We start from the raw sequence: 16,715 nt of genomic DNA on the forward strand, positions 1-16,715 counted from the left end.
ATAAATTTTTAAAAGGCAAAGAATTGAGACTAACAAATTTGGTCATCCTAAAAGCTAAAAATCTTTTAACTGCAATTCATAATTAATTCACTATACATTACATTTATCCCCAGCAAAACATAAAAACTAACTACCCAATTCACAGATTTTCCTAAAATTAAAAATTACACATGTATATACACACACACAATACAGTAAATTCATAAGGTTGCCTAGAGAAAGACTTGAAAATTAATAAAGATATGTCCCATGTAAGTGATAAAATCTTCCCTCAACATGCCATCACAGCACATTATAATGTAACTGAACATAACTGAGACTAGTCAAGAAAAACATTAATATTGAGAAATAAATTTAAGAAAGCCTAAGGATATTTTAGTGAAACATTCAAATTGTATCCAAGCTTAGTTTCCTATTTTTATGCAGAAAACTAAAATTAGTTACATGAATCAAAGTAGATTCTTTAATATCACCATGTCGATCATTAACTGAAACTCTCTATGGTAAGTATGACACTGCCCACCCCCATACCTCCATCCCTGACAGCAAAGGTATTTGTGTTCCAGTTCCTGCAATCTGTGAATATGTTATCTTACATGACTAAAGGGATTTTGTGGATTGCTTGTTCTGAAGGAGACCGCAGCAAGGACCTGAGAGAGGACTTGAGGAGCAAAGACCTGGCTGACAGGCAACCAGGAAACAGAAATTCAGTCCTACAACTACAAAGGAACTATATTCAGCCAACAATTTGACTGAGCAAGGAAATGGATTCCTCGCCTGAGTCTCCAGTAAAGGAAAGCAGCCCTGCAAGCGCCTTGATTTTTGCTGGTGAGACCAATGTCAGACCTATAACCTATAGAACTACGAAACAGTAAATGGGTATTATTTGAAACCACTCATCTTACAATAGTTTGTTATAACAGCAATAGAAAATTAATACATTCTCAGAGTAGCACCATCTCACCAAAAGTAAGGAAAGAGTGGAAACAACACCTAAAAACATCTCAAATGCATGCAATTATGACAATTTTAAATTAACTGCCAAAACTGCATTAGAGCTATTGAACATTTTGTACCTAGTAAAATAACCAGAACCAAGACAGTCACGTCCCTTGACTAAACTGAATGATATAAATCAACACAGCCTGAGTGGATATCCACCTATCTAAGTTTTTCCCTTCACAACAAATCTACAGAGAGAATATTTTTAATCTAGAGAAAGAAATAAAAAGAAGAAATGACTTTCCTAATAGTCTTTGCCTAGCGGGAAGATGAAGAGCTGGGTCCAGGTCCCTGGCTCCTCCACCACAGTTCTGGGCTCCAGCAGCGGAGACTTGAGAGAGGACCACTAGCGACCTCTCTTACTTGGTCACACTCCACTCCCAGTCTGTCCACAAGGAAATGTGGAAACACACTCAGAGGACATTCTAGTTTGGGGGAGTAGCCAATACCAGGAAGCAAAACTGAAACCTGTAGTAAAGCAGCTACCTTTTCTGGTGATGGAACAGCTGTGATAATCTGATGTATTATGTCAATGATGGAAGATGCAAACCATAAAATAACATATCTTGTTACAACCTCAGGGCTGTGACATTGTTTCGATGCAGATACAAGCATTACTCTTCTACAAAAGCACTGCAGTAGTTGCGCAAGGTACATATATTGAACTTTGAGGTTTTTATTAGGTTTATTGTAATACAAAGGATGTGTAATGGAAACAAGTAATTCAGTTCTGTTCCTTTCTAAATTACTCCTCATAAATAAAAATTACTCAGAATAGAGAAAGTCTTCTAATAGCAGGAGCTTTCTTTTACGTCACAAATTCATTCAAATGCTCCCTGGGCTGCCATAGGGCTATACTCTTATTTTAACATATTATACAATTTTTAAAATACATGTGTAAATTAAACCTAGGGTTGTCTTCCCTGAATATATTTCTATCCAGGTTCACTCAATGGTTCCATGTGAAAGTTTTATCAGTGAATAATATGTGCTTGTACCATGCAGTGGCCAAGATAAGGCCACATGAGCTGTATGTATCATCTTCCACTAAATATATGTCAGTTTTACACACTCTAGAAAATATAGAGTTTCATTAAGAAGCTGTCCTCTGCCAGCCTGCACCTTTGCCTTAACATCCACAGGAAAGGAAGCAACCTAACAGAAGCTACCACCACTTTGAAGATGCTCTCTATTTAATGCCATGGGGGGCAATTAATTAAATTTAATACAACTTGCTTGTGACTGAAAGTACAGTTTGTGAACTAAATTAAACACATTGAGTAGAAGATGCACATTTTTATACCAAATTTAACATGAAGATATATTTCTTGTTAAAATATTTTCTACATTATTACTTTCAAAAAATTCATTTCTGTACTAAGGGCAGTTTTAATCACTTCTTCTTACCATCCTCCCTCAACCTCTTATTACAATTTTACCAGATACTTTCCTCTGTAAACATTTGTTTTCTAACCTATGGATTGAAGTCTTAACATGGAGTGAGCCAAGTCTACCCAACACGAAGCCACAGGGAGCCACCGGAACATCTCACAAAAAAACAACTGGTGGCCTTAAGAAAGAAAGTATCAATTGCAGAAAATTACCTCTCAGAGTAAACTGCTCCACAGTAATCTCAAAAGAGAAAAATGCTGCTACAAACAGGAACATAAGCCTATGTAAAATAAATACATCTGTCTGAAATAAATTACTGTAGTGACAGGCACACATCACTAAGGAAAAAAAATAAATGCTACACGTGATCTTAGCTTTCCCACTATAATAACCAGAATACATATTTAATTCATGCTTTATTTTTGAGGCATAACTTACCAATTTAGCAACTTTCCCATAGTCAATCCATCTGACAGTAGCAAAATTTGTGGATTCTGCACAGTTGAAACCATGATTAAAACCAGCATGGTAGCCATATGGGAAAGTGATCATAAATTCTCCAGCCTCCTGGGTGATCTGCAGGGTAGAAAACATAGTATTTCCCAATTACAAGACATCCCAAATTGCCAATACAATTAAAACATATTTCCTATTAAAAAAAGAAAAAGAATGCCATGATATCAGAGCTATAGCAATATAAAAGAAGTCCCCCAAGACCCTTTATTTACTTCCTTTAATAGTTGTTCAGGAACCTTTTAAAAGACTTTTCTAAACAGGGTGTGACGTTCTGGCAATGTAGTCCAATAATTCAGTCCATAATCAAAGAAATTATACTTTATTTGAAGATGCCTTTGTTTTATGTTATTCATATAAATATGTTCATATTAGCAGTCAATGTGTATATTTTAATACTTTAAAAATTCACATTACTGGAGTTATATAACAGGACATATCATAACTGACATTTCTAAAGTAAGAGCTATAAAAACTTTGATAATACATGCTGAGTAGGTTGTATTATGAATTCTTGTTGCTAAATAGTTGCTGGTATTTTTCAAATTATCCTTTTATAATATATAGAAAACAGTCAGTTAACTACATTTGATTTAATAGTAAAATTTCTACCAAAGAAGTATTCAAATATATGTATAATATATAAGTACCTATGTGTGAGTGAGTGCATTTTCAAATGTAATTTCAATAGCTTGGGTAAACCAGCCAGCAGCCTAAAAGTGAAAATAAAAAAGTATTCATTCCATTCCTAATTTTTAGATTAAAGAAATTTGGCTTTCTATAATCACCAAAGCACATAAAATACACCATGAGTTATAGAAAAATAGTGATGCTAGATTTTTTTTTTTTTGTCTGCTCAATACTTGAGTGTCAAACATAAAACTCACTGGTTCATTCAGTCACTTTGGTTCATTTCCATCCTAAAACGTTGAGAAATGAATATGTGGGTATGCGCTTATGTGGAAACATACAGGTGCACATGTTCCAATTCAATTACCATTTTAGGAATGCTAAAATGTTGTGTGGGGGATTATTTTTTTTCCCCAACAATCCTAAAATTTAGCTCACCACCCCTTTCCCCCATGACACCCCAGCAGGTGTTGTATTGCAATGAGCAGCAACTCAGCTGCCACCTGGCAGGCAGAGAATGGCTTACTGCCAGTGTTCAACACGGTTCTAGTTCCATCATTCTGAGCCATGTGAGAATACAGCCTGATTCTCTCGTTTCCTGGTCTCACTGAATCTCATTCATTATAAGTGTGCTTGGAAATTAGGCACTTCCTTGACCACGTGGTAAACTCACCAGGCTCAATTGTGTTTAGCCCTTTAAGATGGGGAAAGAGGGTAAGACTGCTGTCATTGGGATAAGGAAACTAGCTTCACTGCTCCACTGAATCCCACCTACAATCCTCCTCCACTGTACTTAGGAAACCCTACTCCTGCCATGTTGAAAAAGTACCTGTTTCCACTAAACAGGACTCTAAATTTTATGCCTCTATATAACTTCTGGAAGCAGCTCAATCCCAGTTAGTCAAAACATAAGGCTAACACACTGCCTCTATGTAATGGATTGACTTTAAAAAAAAAAAGTACAGGGACAGAAAAGAACATGTCCCTTTTATTATAAGACTAACAAAGCCTCACAATTCCATATCACGGGTCCTGCACATAATTGAAAAGCAGACATTAGCTATCTGTTAAACATACTTTTCCATATATATGTATGAATATGTACAAATACATTGAAAGAAGAAAAATGTTAGTCCATCTGTGAAACGACTGCCTAAAGAGAGAGGATTGAACTAAGAAGGAAGAGTGTGTGATTACCTTCACATTGACCATCTATTTTCATCCTCATAATAGCCCTATTTAGTGATACTATTATTATCCCCATTTTCCAGATGAAGAGACTGAAGATCAGAAAAATTATGTAATTTACCCAAGTGACAGAATCAGGAATGAACTTGGAAAGTTTAATTCCAAAGTCTGTGCTACTCTGTCACATGTTACATTGTCATCATCAGAGAATAAGCATTTTGAGGAGTACACTGTCACCACGCACCCTTCGTCAGGCATTATTTCACATAACAAACTGCAGTTGCCAATCAGCACTCTAAACTGCTGATGTCTCACCATCTGTGGATGAACACTCATCCCTGCCACTTCCCACAGAAGCCACAAAATGTCCCACCCTCAAAAGACCAGCTAAGAGTCTAGTGCATCTAGAGATCTACCAAGCAGTACTTGGAGACCCTCAGCCCAAAAAGGGGTGCAAGGCACCTACCTCCTTCCCCAAAGATTAGAAAGAAGCTACAAACTCCAAAGGCCTCCATCCTGGGAAAATGAGCCAATCCCACAGTCCTGCTACTTCATATAACACCCCCTCCAAAGAACAGCTTGATCAATTCCTATCACCAGCCCTAAACCCATGGATATTTTTCTGTCTTAGAGGACTCTAGTCTACTCCTTCTCCTCTGTCTCGTAATATTCCAACTTAGATAAAAGTACCTAATCAAGCTTACGTTAACCACCTGAAAGAAACGTGCACTGATGATATATCTGCGACTGGGAAGATGTATCTGTGAGTAAGACAAAGCCCTACAAGAAGCCGCAGCCCCTCTGGGGGGCACTGCCTCTGACCTCCGTACTTGCGGCAGTGCTGCAGCCCACCTGTACCTGGGGGCACTCTCCACAGTGCACACCTTGAAGGCACATTCTCTGTCATGGACAGAAGTACATGACTAAACCAGTGGTGACAGCATCCTCATCACATAAGATAAGTATGTCTTGTGACTGACTGCTGCACAAACGGTTTGTGAGCAAGCAGGACCACCTCAAGTTGGAGAATGATTCTTGGTCCTTGTGAGAATTCTGCTCTGAACAGAGCTTGAGCTGGTAGGGGCTGGGGTAGAGATGGAAGAAAGGAATTTGAGGGCCTGAGATTAAGAAAACGTAAAGATTTAGTCACAAGTGAAAAGCTTCTAAGGTGGAAAACAGCAAGAATTATGGGAAGAAAGTCAAATAAAAAATGAAAAAGAGAGTGGAGCTAATTTTTAACATTTCTGCAAGTAGCTAAGGACTTAATCCTCTTCCAACCGAGAGAGCGCTTTTATTTATCCAGTCAAAAGCTTTTTCATTTCAGCTTCTTCACATAAAAATGCTCATGCTCTGTAGTAATTCTGACCCAGTAACAACCCATGGATGCAAAGAAAGAGGGATCTACATGTACAGAGTCTTACAGAACCTAATCAGAAGCAATATCTGATTATTAAATCATCAGGCAATTTTATCCATAATGAAATCTCAATTGTATTATGTCTGAATGTGTTTAGAAGCAACATGCTAGCACCATAACCACTGATTCTAACCAAACTGCTAATAAATATTGCTCTGAATTCTTTTTTAAAAAATAGATCACATGCACATAAATTATGTTGCTCATATAAACGATTTCAATGTAGAAGTGCTACAACTTGTTCTGTCAAATGTGCTACATTTTACTTCCAGTATTTTTATAAGTAAACTATAACAGCATGAAATCTCTAGTATATGTATCTTGAAATACAAGTAATTTCAAAGTAGTGTTTAGGTAAATAATTGTTACCTAAATAAAACATGAATCTGAATTCTTCTCCCCACATCCTAAAAATCTTGCCTGAAATCAAAAGATATATTAGTTTATGTTAAATTTGCCTTAAATACCCATACTACACACATGAAATGAATTCGTTAAAGAGAAATACTAATATACCTTGTCAAAGGGAATACCGTATTTCTTCAACACTGAAGGAGATATCAGTGTCATCTTGTGGCGAAGAAATGCATCACATCCTTGAGAACTGCTTGGGAAAAAACCTAAATGGAAACAGTAAATATAAGCAGTAATAAGTCAATTAAGATAAAATTTCTAATCTTTTTTCAAGTTTATGTTCTAGTACTCTTATAGAATGACAGCTTTATGCAAATAGAGACCAACTTCACCATCAAAAACCCTGGTATTAAAACAATCAGTCAGAATTCTTAAAAAATTAAAGTATACATATTTATATTACCAAAGGTAATATCTTTTACAAAAAGATCTGCCAATGGTTGTTTGCATAATACAAAATTACTAAACTTTATAAATTCCATTTGTAACAAATTTGAATTCAACCTATCTATTACAATCGACAAAATATTACAGGAGGTAAGGAGAGGAAAATCTGCATTTTAATAGAAGAATCTCTCATTTTAGACTCCTAGAAGCAATCATTCCAGAAGCACATGTCCCACTGCCTGGCATACAGTAGACACAAGGCAGTTTCCTACCTTTGTTTCTTTCTGATCAATTTTAAATAGTTCAACTGCTACTGATTTCCTGAACCGACTCCCAGCCAGTGCCAGTCAAGAGCTTGGAAACCTGCCTCACCAGCCTCTGTGGGAACAATGTTTTGAGGAGGCCTTTAAATGAAGAAGCTAAACATGCAGCAACCCTTTCATTCAACAGTATATTTTGCACTGAAACATGGCTGCTTTTCTCCATCTCTGCTTTCACTCCTGCACCCTGTGTGAGGCAGACTCTCGTTAACTTGATTATATAAGCAAGAGAAAAAGAACGTGCTTGATGCTCTGTTCTTCACCTTCCTCACTCGAAGGAAAAACTGCCACACACACAGCAGGAATAGAAGGCAAGAAAGACAAGAGAAACATGGAAGAGACAAGGGAAATCACAGAGAGAGAACCCAGAAGGAACACAGAACTCCCCAGGAAAGCATGTGTGATGCGTGCGAGTTAAGTTCGGGGAGACGCACAGATGCTCTTTGACTCCTCCACCGCCAAAATGAAGATAAGGCCACCGGAAACGCCACTCATCTAACTCTCTGGCTTACTACATATAAACAGCTCAAGAATGTGACCAATCTGATGAAAGAATTACCAGCACTCGTTACCTAACTGTGAACCATTTTAACCTCATAGAATAGCAGGGTTTTACAGGAGTAGTTCTAGAGTAAATAAAGCACAGGGAAATATATACAAGATCTTGTGGTAGCTCACAACAAAAAAGAATGTGACAATGAATATATGTATGTTCATGTATAACTGAAAAATTGTGCTCTACACTGGAAATTGACACAACATTGTAAACTGACTATAACTCAATTTTTAAAAATGTTAATTAATAAATAAATAAAACAAATAAGCCTTCATTGATGCCACCATGGAGTATGTGAGGCCACAGGTGATCAGAAGGAAACAAATCAAACATCTAAAAAAGAGCCATTAGGACGAGGCCAAGATGGCGGAGTAGTAGGATGCTTGTGGCTCACCCTCTCCCACGGATACACCAAGACTCACATCCACGGACCCACTCAGCCAACCAGAGCACCTGCGGAACTCTCACAGAACACTGTCCTCTTCAAAAGACAAAGACGCCAAAAATCTGGTAGGAGAAAGGAAAAAAAGAAAGACAAAAGGCAAAACAGTGCGGGACCAGTCCCGAGGGGAGGGAGCAACAAAGGAGGACTAGCGATCATTTGCTGGGTCTCCCCTCTCCAACAGAGAGGCCACTGGGACAGAGGGGGAGTCTCCGAGGCTCGGATCTGTACGGAGCAGCCCTTGACCTACAGAACTAAGTTAAACGGGCACAGAGGGTCCCTGCAACAGCCATCCCAAGACCCGAGCCAGGAGCTGGGGGCCGGGACAGGCTGCCCGAGCAGGGCAGAGGACGGGGACGGCTGCACTGAGGCAGCCCCGGGGGACTGCAGGGTGCTGTGCAACCTGGATGAGTGGGTGCACAGGGCAGAACCTGGGCCCTCCATAAAACAGAAAGGCTGATGTGCCCTGGGGGGGAAGGGTGCATACCCCCTTCTCTGAAAACCCACGGAAGGTTTCTGCGAGGAGAGGCGGGCCTCAGGCACGGCCGCCATATCCTCCTGCGCTTGGCACCCAGGTGGGAGCGGGGGCAAAACCTGAATCCGCGCCTAAGGGCTCGGCAGCCTCAAAGGCCAGACAGTGACTTCTTTGCAGCCCAAGACAGATAGGATCCTTCCGCTGAGGCGAGAAGCCCCATAAAAAGACCAGCAGGACCCCCAGGCAGGGCCACTACTCTCCTGCCAGCACCGTCCGGTTCCCTGGTCCAGAGGCTCTATCTCACTTTTTGCCTCTGAAATGTCTAACTTACACATAAAATTCTATTGGTTCCCTGAGCTCACTTCTGATTGGTTATTTCCTTCACTCCTCATTGGTTATTACTCTCATTTCTGATTGGTCCACTTCCCTAACTTCTGATTGGTCCATTTGTACTTCATTTGCATGGAGCTCACTCCTGATTGGTCTATTTCTACAAAGTTTGTTCCTGGTTGGTCAATTTCTGTTATACTTTATTTGCATAAGATGTTGCAAAGTGTAAAACTGGCAGCCTATAAAGGCCTGTGTAAACCTACAGACGGGGGGGGTCCAGAGCTTGGAGTGTTAACTCTTCTGGGCCTGCTGGAGTAATAAATCTGAGTTCTCCAACTCTCCGAGTGCTACTTGGTCTCTCGCCTGCATCCAGGTTGCCGTCACAACTGAGCTGTAACACCGAGCTGTAACACCAAGCTGTAACACATTTTTCCGCAACACTGCCCTGGTGTCTCACAAAGTTCGTGCTGCCAGGACCAATGAAGAGCTGAGTTTGGAAATCTGGGACAAGACAAGGATGCCCACTATCACCACTCCTATTCAACATAGTCTTGGAAGTCCTAGCCACAGCAATCAGGCAAGAGAGAGAAATAAAAGGGATCCAAATTGGAAAAGAAGAGGTAAAAGTGTCACTATATGCCGACGACATGTTACTATATGTAGAAAACCCTAAAAGGTCCACACAAACTACTAGAGCTGATCAAAGAATTCAGCAAGGTAGCAGGTTACAAAATTAATGTTCAAAAATCAGTTTCATTTCTTTACACTAATGAAGAATCAACAGAAAAAGAAAGTAAAGAAACAATCCCCTTTAAAATAGCACCCAAAGTAATAAAATATCTGGGAATAAATCTAACCAAGCAGGTGAAAGAATTATACACAGAAAACTATAAACCACTGATGAAGGAAATTAAAGAAGACTTTGAAAAATGGAAAGATATCCCATGCTCTTGGATTGGAAGAATCAATATCGTTAAAATGGTCACACTGCCCAAGGCAATCTACAGATTTAATGCAATCCCTATCAAATTACCCAGGACATATTTCACAGAACTAGAACAAATCATAATAAAATTTATATGGAACCATCAAAGACCTAGAATTGCCAAAGCATTACTGAAGAGAAAGAAAGAGCCTGAAGGAATAACTCTCCCAGACTTCAGACAATACTATAGAGCTACAGTCATCAAGACAGCATGGTACTGGTACAAAAACAGACATATAGACCAATGGAAGAGAATAGAGCCCAGAAATGAACCCACAAACTTTTGGTCAACTAATCTTCGACAAAGGAGGCAAGAATATACAGTGGAATAAAGACAGTCTCTTCAGCAAATGGTGTTGGGAAAACTGGACAGCAGCATGTAAAACAATGAAGCTAGAACACTCCCTTACACCATACACAAAAATAAACTCAAAATGGATCAAAGACTTAAACATTAGACAAGATACAATAAACCTCCTAGAAGAAAATAAAGACAAAACATTATCTGACACACATCTCAAAAATGTTCTCCTAGAACAGTCTACTCAAGCAATAGAAATTAAAGCAAGAATAAACAAATGGGACCTAATGAAACTTACAAGCTTCTGCACAGCAAAGGAAACCAGAAGTAAAACAAAAAGACAGCCTATGGAATGGGACAAAATTTTTGCAAATGAAACCGACAAAGGCTTGATCTCCAGAATATATAAGCAGCTCATACAACTTAATAAGAAACAACCAAACAACCCAATCCAAAAATGGGCAGAAGACCTAAACAAGCAATTCTCCAAGGAAGATATACAAATGATCAATAGGCACATGAAAAAATGCTCAATATCACTAATTATCAGAGAAATGCAAATCAAAACTACAATGAGGTATCACCTCACACCAGTCAGAATGGCCATCATTCAAAAGTCCACAAATGACAAATGCTGGAGAGGCTGTGGAGAAAGGGGAACCCTCCTTCACTGCTGGTGGGAATGCAGTTTGGTGCAGCCACTGTGGAAAACAGTATGGAGATTCCTCAAAAGACTAGGAGTAGACTTACCATATGACCCAGGAATCCCGCTCCTGGGCATATATCCAGAAGGAACCCTACTGCAGGATGACACCTGCACCCCAATGTTCATAGCAGCACTATTTACAATAGCCAAGACATGGAAACAGCCTAAATGTCCATCAACAGATGACTGGATAAAGAAGACATGGTATACTTATATAATGGAATACTACTCAGCCATAAAAACCGACAACATAACACCATTTGCGGCAACATGGATGCTCCTGGAGAATGTCATTCTAAGTGAAGTAAGCCAGAAAGAGAAAGAAAAATACCATATGAGATCACTCATATGTGAAATCTAAAAAAAACAAACAAACAAAGCATAAATACAAAACAGAAACATACTCATAGACATAGAATACAAACTTGTGGTTGCCAAGGGGGTGGAGGGTGGGAAGGCATAGACGGGATTTCAAAACTGTAGAATAGATAAACAAGATTATACTGTCTAGCACAGGGAAATATACACAAGACCTTATGGTAGCTCACAGAGAAAAAAATGTGACAATGAATATATATATGTTCATGTATAACTGAAAAATTGCACTCTACACTGGAATTTGACACAACATTGTAAAATGATTATAAATCAATAAAAATGTTAAAAAAAAAAAAAAAGAGCCATTAGGGTATAAAGAGCCACCTGTAAAAATCAGTACATTCCACTTAGGCAACTACACCTGGATTTTTAAAGTGAAAAATAGACATAAATATTAAAAAGTACATGCCAACAGAAACATGAGAAATACTACCATTCTCTGCAACACCAATGGGAATAAAAGGAATAATTTTGCCCTTTATGGTCCTTTGATGCACAATACATAAATAGAAAATAAAATATTCTGCCAAACAAACAACCCTTTGAAAGAATGCAGACTTTAATGGAGAGCAAGTACCACTCATGTAATACGACCCTCAAAATAAGATGTCCTGAGTCTATACCACAAAGAGTAAAACACAGCAGAGCAGTCCCCAAACACACAGCCCACAGAAAAGTTTTAACAATATAATTTCAATGGATCAAATTTTTCAAATCTGTAACTCTGCATAGCACTGCATGAATTAAGTTTTAAATTAAAATCAATGAAGAAAGAGGAGTCTATTTAATTTTCTTCTGATCTGGATTTGTAATCAGGATCTGAACAATGTGGTGACTGGTCATAAGTTAATTTAAATTGGAAAACCACTGAAGGAAGGCAATTTGTAATACATTAAGAACTTCATATTGGTTGAGAATTTATGTTTTCAGCAGGATATTAGAATTATATTTTACATCACCCTGGAAAATATCTTGTAGACAGCACAAATTATGTACAAAGTATGTATCTCAAAATGAATTTTACAACAAAACACCTGAAAGAGTACATGGTTCACACTCATCCTCACTTCACAGTTTATGAAAAATATTTTATTCAATATATAATCAAGCCAGTGTAACCAGAATACTATTTGATACAAAATGATAATATTTTTAAATGCAGAACTAAAGGAATGTTAGCATCTTTCATAATAAGTGGGGGAAAAAAACCTTTGGAGTCACTTGTGTGAAATATAACAAAAATAGATTTGATAGAAAAGATAGGATTTAACTAAAAATTCAACTGAGACTATCAGCTTTTTTGAAAATCATGAAAAAAGAGAAAACAAAGTATGTGTTAAACTTTTTGCAAGTAAATTCATTATGCTTTCAAAATCTTTTCTTTTCTATTCTAATACTTACTTTCTTGATGTTCTTTTTTTTAAGTTTTCAGGAATTTTTTGGGAAGAAGTCTTCTCTAAAAGTTACCATGTTTGAATGTTACTGCTGCAGCATGCCATAAGACTTTCTGATTTACCAGACACATAATGGAATAGTCTTCTCTTTCACAATCTTGAAGATCAAGAAGTTCCAATAAAGAACCGGTTGTATGCTGACCCCTCAAGTATCCAGTATTGAAAATAGCAGCTAGCATCTCACTACCACACCACATATACCCCACAGTCATCCACACACCAGAAGAACACACAGAATAAACTTGGCACATTTTTCTACAGCATCTACTTTTGTGATGTTTAATAACTTGGTTTATTTTCACAAGCAAACATTAATTAAGGGAGCAAGGTGCAAAATCTGCATGAGTATTGTGAAGTAGAGGGATTTCACTATCCTCTCCTGTAAGGATATTTTGGCAGCAGCGTTCGAGAGGCAGCCTACTGTGAGGTGCAAACTATGCTGTGGGATTTTGCGTAAATCTTACCCAATCTCCTCTTATAGGCATTGAACACACAAGCTCACTTGAGCACCAACTTTCCTCTCTCCTTTACTGCTCATAACAAACATACACCTTTTCATTACTATTAAATAGCAGAGTTAAGTTTTAAACCAAAACCCTAATTGTTTTAATTATTTGAAGTCACCTTCATCTTGTCCACGTGGCTAGCAAAACAAAAGAGAATAACTGAGAACTTCTATGGAGACACGGATTCCTAACACAACTCCAACAATTCATACAGCCTTGTCCCATAATCTCTCAGCTTCTCAATTTCCCCATCCATACAACCAGGATGCTATTATTACCCCTTAGTGAGTTCTTTTTCTCCCCCAGCTTCAGGATATAATTGACATATAATATTGTATAAGGTTAAGGTATATAATGTAATGAATTGATATATGTATATGTTGTGAAATGATTACCGCAATAAATTTAGTTCATACTCAGCACCTAAAAATAGTTTTATTTTTGTGTGTGTGATGAAAAGTTTTAAGATCTATTCTCTTAGCAAATTTCAGTAACAGTACCATTAAGTATAGTCATCGTACTGTATAGTACATCCCCCAAACTTACCCATCTTATGACTGCAAGTCTGTACCACCTTCACCCATTTTCCCCACCCCCTGCCTCTGGCAACCACCAAACTGTTCTCTGTACCTATAAGTTTGTTCTTCTAGATTCCACACATAAGTAATATTCTACAGAATTTGTCTTTTGCTATCTGACTTATTTCATTTAGCATAATGGAGTCAGGATTCATCCATGTTGTAGAAAATGGCAAGGTTTCCTTCCCTGTTATGCCTGAATAATATTCTATTGTATATATACATAACACTTTGTTTTATACATTCACCTGTCGATAGACACTTAGGTAGTTTCCATGTTTTGGCAACTGTAAATAATGCTGCAATGAACATCAGGGGTGCAAATATCACTTTAAGCAGTGATTTCATTTCCCTCAAATATATATCCAGAAGCAGAATTGCTGGATCACATAGTAGTTCTTTTTTTAATTTGTTGAGGAACCTTCATACTATTTTCCACAGTGGCTGTCCTCACGGGATGAATCCTTACGGGAATCCAATGAGATAACGTACAAACTTGCCATTGTCAAAAAGTGAAAACAACCTAAAATCTAATAACCTAACTGGTAAATGGAAGAGGAAAATATGGTATGTCCTTACCATGAATTACTCAGCTAAAAAAAGAATGAGGTATTACTGTATGTTATAACGCAGAAAACATGGTACATGAAAGGAGCCAGACACAAAAGATCACATATTATAGTTCCATGTATATGAAATATCCAGAACATGTAAATACCTAGACAGAAAGCAGACCACTAGTGGCTAGGGACTGGGGAGAAGTAGGAGGGAATAGAGCATAACTGATTAGTAAATGCAAGGTTTCCTTTTAGGGTGATGAAAATCTGGAACTAGATAGAGGTGATGGTTACACAATGTGAATATACTAAATGCCACTGCTTATACACTTCAAAATGGCTAATGGTTTATTTTACAATTTGTGAATTTTATCTCAATTTAAAAAAAAACAGTGTACTTGACACACAGCAACATTCAATGAGTAGTAGCAATTATTATTGTATCTGTTACTCATTTCCACCATATTGACTCTAGTCACCATGTTAGTTCAACAAATCTGCCATCTCTACCATGATAAGGAGCACGTACTCCACCGATCCCACAGAGCTCTGGAACCCTAAAAGCATCCCATAACATACATTTGCTAAGACTGTCAAAGTTCTGCTGGGAGTTTTACAGTATGGGATAGTGCAGAATCACAGACCCTCTCACAGACCAGGTGCTATACACATCCAAGGATGCCCTTCAGTATTCAGTGTAAAAGTGATCAGATGTGAGAAGCATTATTCTAGGTAAAAGAAGTGAGACACAAAAGTCTATACACTATATAATTCCACTTTTATGGTATTCTAGGGATAGAAATCAGATTAGTGGTTTCTGGTGGCTGGTGGGGAGAATTTATTGCAAAAGGGTATCAGAGAACTATTTTGGTGTACTGGGAATGTTCTATTTTTGACAATGGTGGCAGTTCACTATATATATTTGTCAAAACTCACTAAAATATGTATTTTAAAGGGGTGGCTTTTACTGTAAATGCATTTTATCTCAATTAATCTGATGTCAATCTTTACCTCAGCTAATTAAAACAAAAGTACATATCTTAATTTAAAAATACTTTATTACTAGAAATGCTAACCATCACCTAAGCCTTCCGTAAGCTGTAATCTTTTTGCAACAGTAACATCAAAAATCACTGATCACAGACAACAAATATATTAATAATGAAAAAGTCTGAAATGTGAGAATTACCAAAATGTGACACAGAGATAAAAGCTGTTGGAAAAATGGCACCAACAGACTTGTTCAACACAGGGCTGCCATATTCAATTTGCAAAAAAATAAAAAGCACTCTCTGCAACTCACAATAAAGCAAAGCACAATAAAATAAGGTAGGCCTGTAATGATTTTTTAATCTTCATATGACTGATACGAGACTTTAAAAATGTAGTAACCATATAAATGAATGAATGGTACAGAAAAGCATGTGAAAGGAATGCTTCTGTGTGAAATGCTTTTAGACAGGTGTATTTGATTCATACATGAAATTGCTTAACATGCTTATTAATGACAAGAACCAATGAGCTACATTATATGGAGAGAAACCTGATAATTTTTACCTCACATTCCTAGTTAACAGGTCAACATTAGAGGTTTAAACTATAGTTGACTTCTCTACTCTTCCTACTGTTCACCGAGTAACTAATGATTGGGTAGAAAATTATCACACTGCAGGCTTCATTCTGCTCTACAAGTCTCATAATCCATCAACATTCAACATGTCTACTGTAGAAATACAGCTCCATGGAGCTCTCTAGGAAGCCCACCAGGAGAAATTCATACTGCCCGTGGTATCGAGAAGGATGGTGGTTCTCCTACAAAATTTCCTTATTTTTATCTCCTGAACATAGTGCAATGAATAAAGGGTAAGTTTTTTCCCATTTTTAACTAGTTGGCAGAACACTTACAGTAAAATTTCCACCTGATTTAACAGGTATATAGACCATTACATAAGCTTTTTTTTTTTTTACTGCATTCCCGTGACCACTTTGTTTCAGCTTCAGGTTTTCCCCACCTTGACATGACACATGGACCACATATGCACCGGTCACCCAGGACTCCCCAGGCCAAGCACTTTGGCTCAAACAGGTCAGTCAACCTAACCAGGATTTCCTGGTTCAGCTTCCAATCCAAAGGATAAAGAACTCTTCATTTCCCTCCAGAGTAATTTCTCCCTGCTAGCTGGC

At 37.8% G+C, this 16,715-nt stretch overlaps 1 protein-coding gene across 5 annotated transcripts in view; it reads right to left on the reverse strand.

The window, feature by feature from the left end:
* Positions 1–16,715, reverse strand: part of KDM4C (lysine demethylase 4C) — a 360,653-nt gene that overhangs the window by 232,196 nt on the left and 111,742 nt on the right. For all 5 annotated transcript variants that reach the window (XM_014552383.2, XM_032477696.1, XM_032477697.1 and 2 more), the window contains 2 exons: positions 6,659–6,762; positions 2,833–2,970 (listed from right to left, as the gene is read on the reverse strand). In XM_014552383.2, coding sequence (XP_014407869.2) covers positions 2,833–2,970; positions 6,659–6,762 — 242 coding nt within the window. The remainder of the gene's footprint in view (positions 1–2,832; positions 2,971–6,658; positions 6,763–16,715) is intronic.

This window comes from Camelus ferus, chromosome 4 (assembly GCF_009834535.1).
Source record: "Camelus ferus isolate YT-003-E chromosome 4, BCGSAC_Cfer_1.0, whole genome shotgun sequence".
NCBI lineage: Eukaryota > Metazoa > Chordata > Mammalia > Artiodactyla > Camelidae > Camelus > Camelus ferus.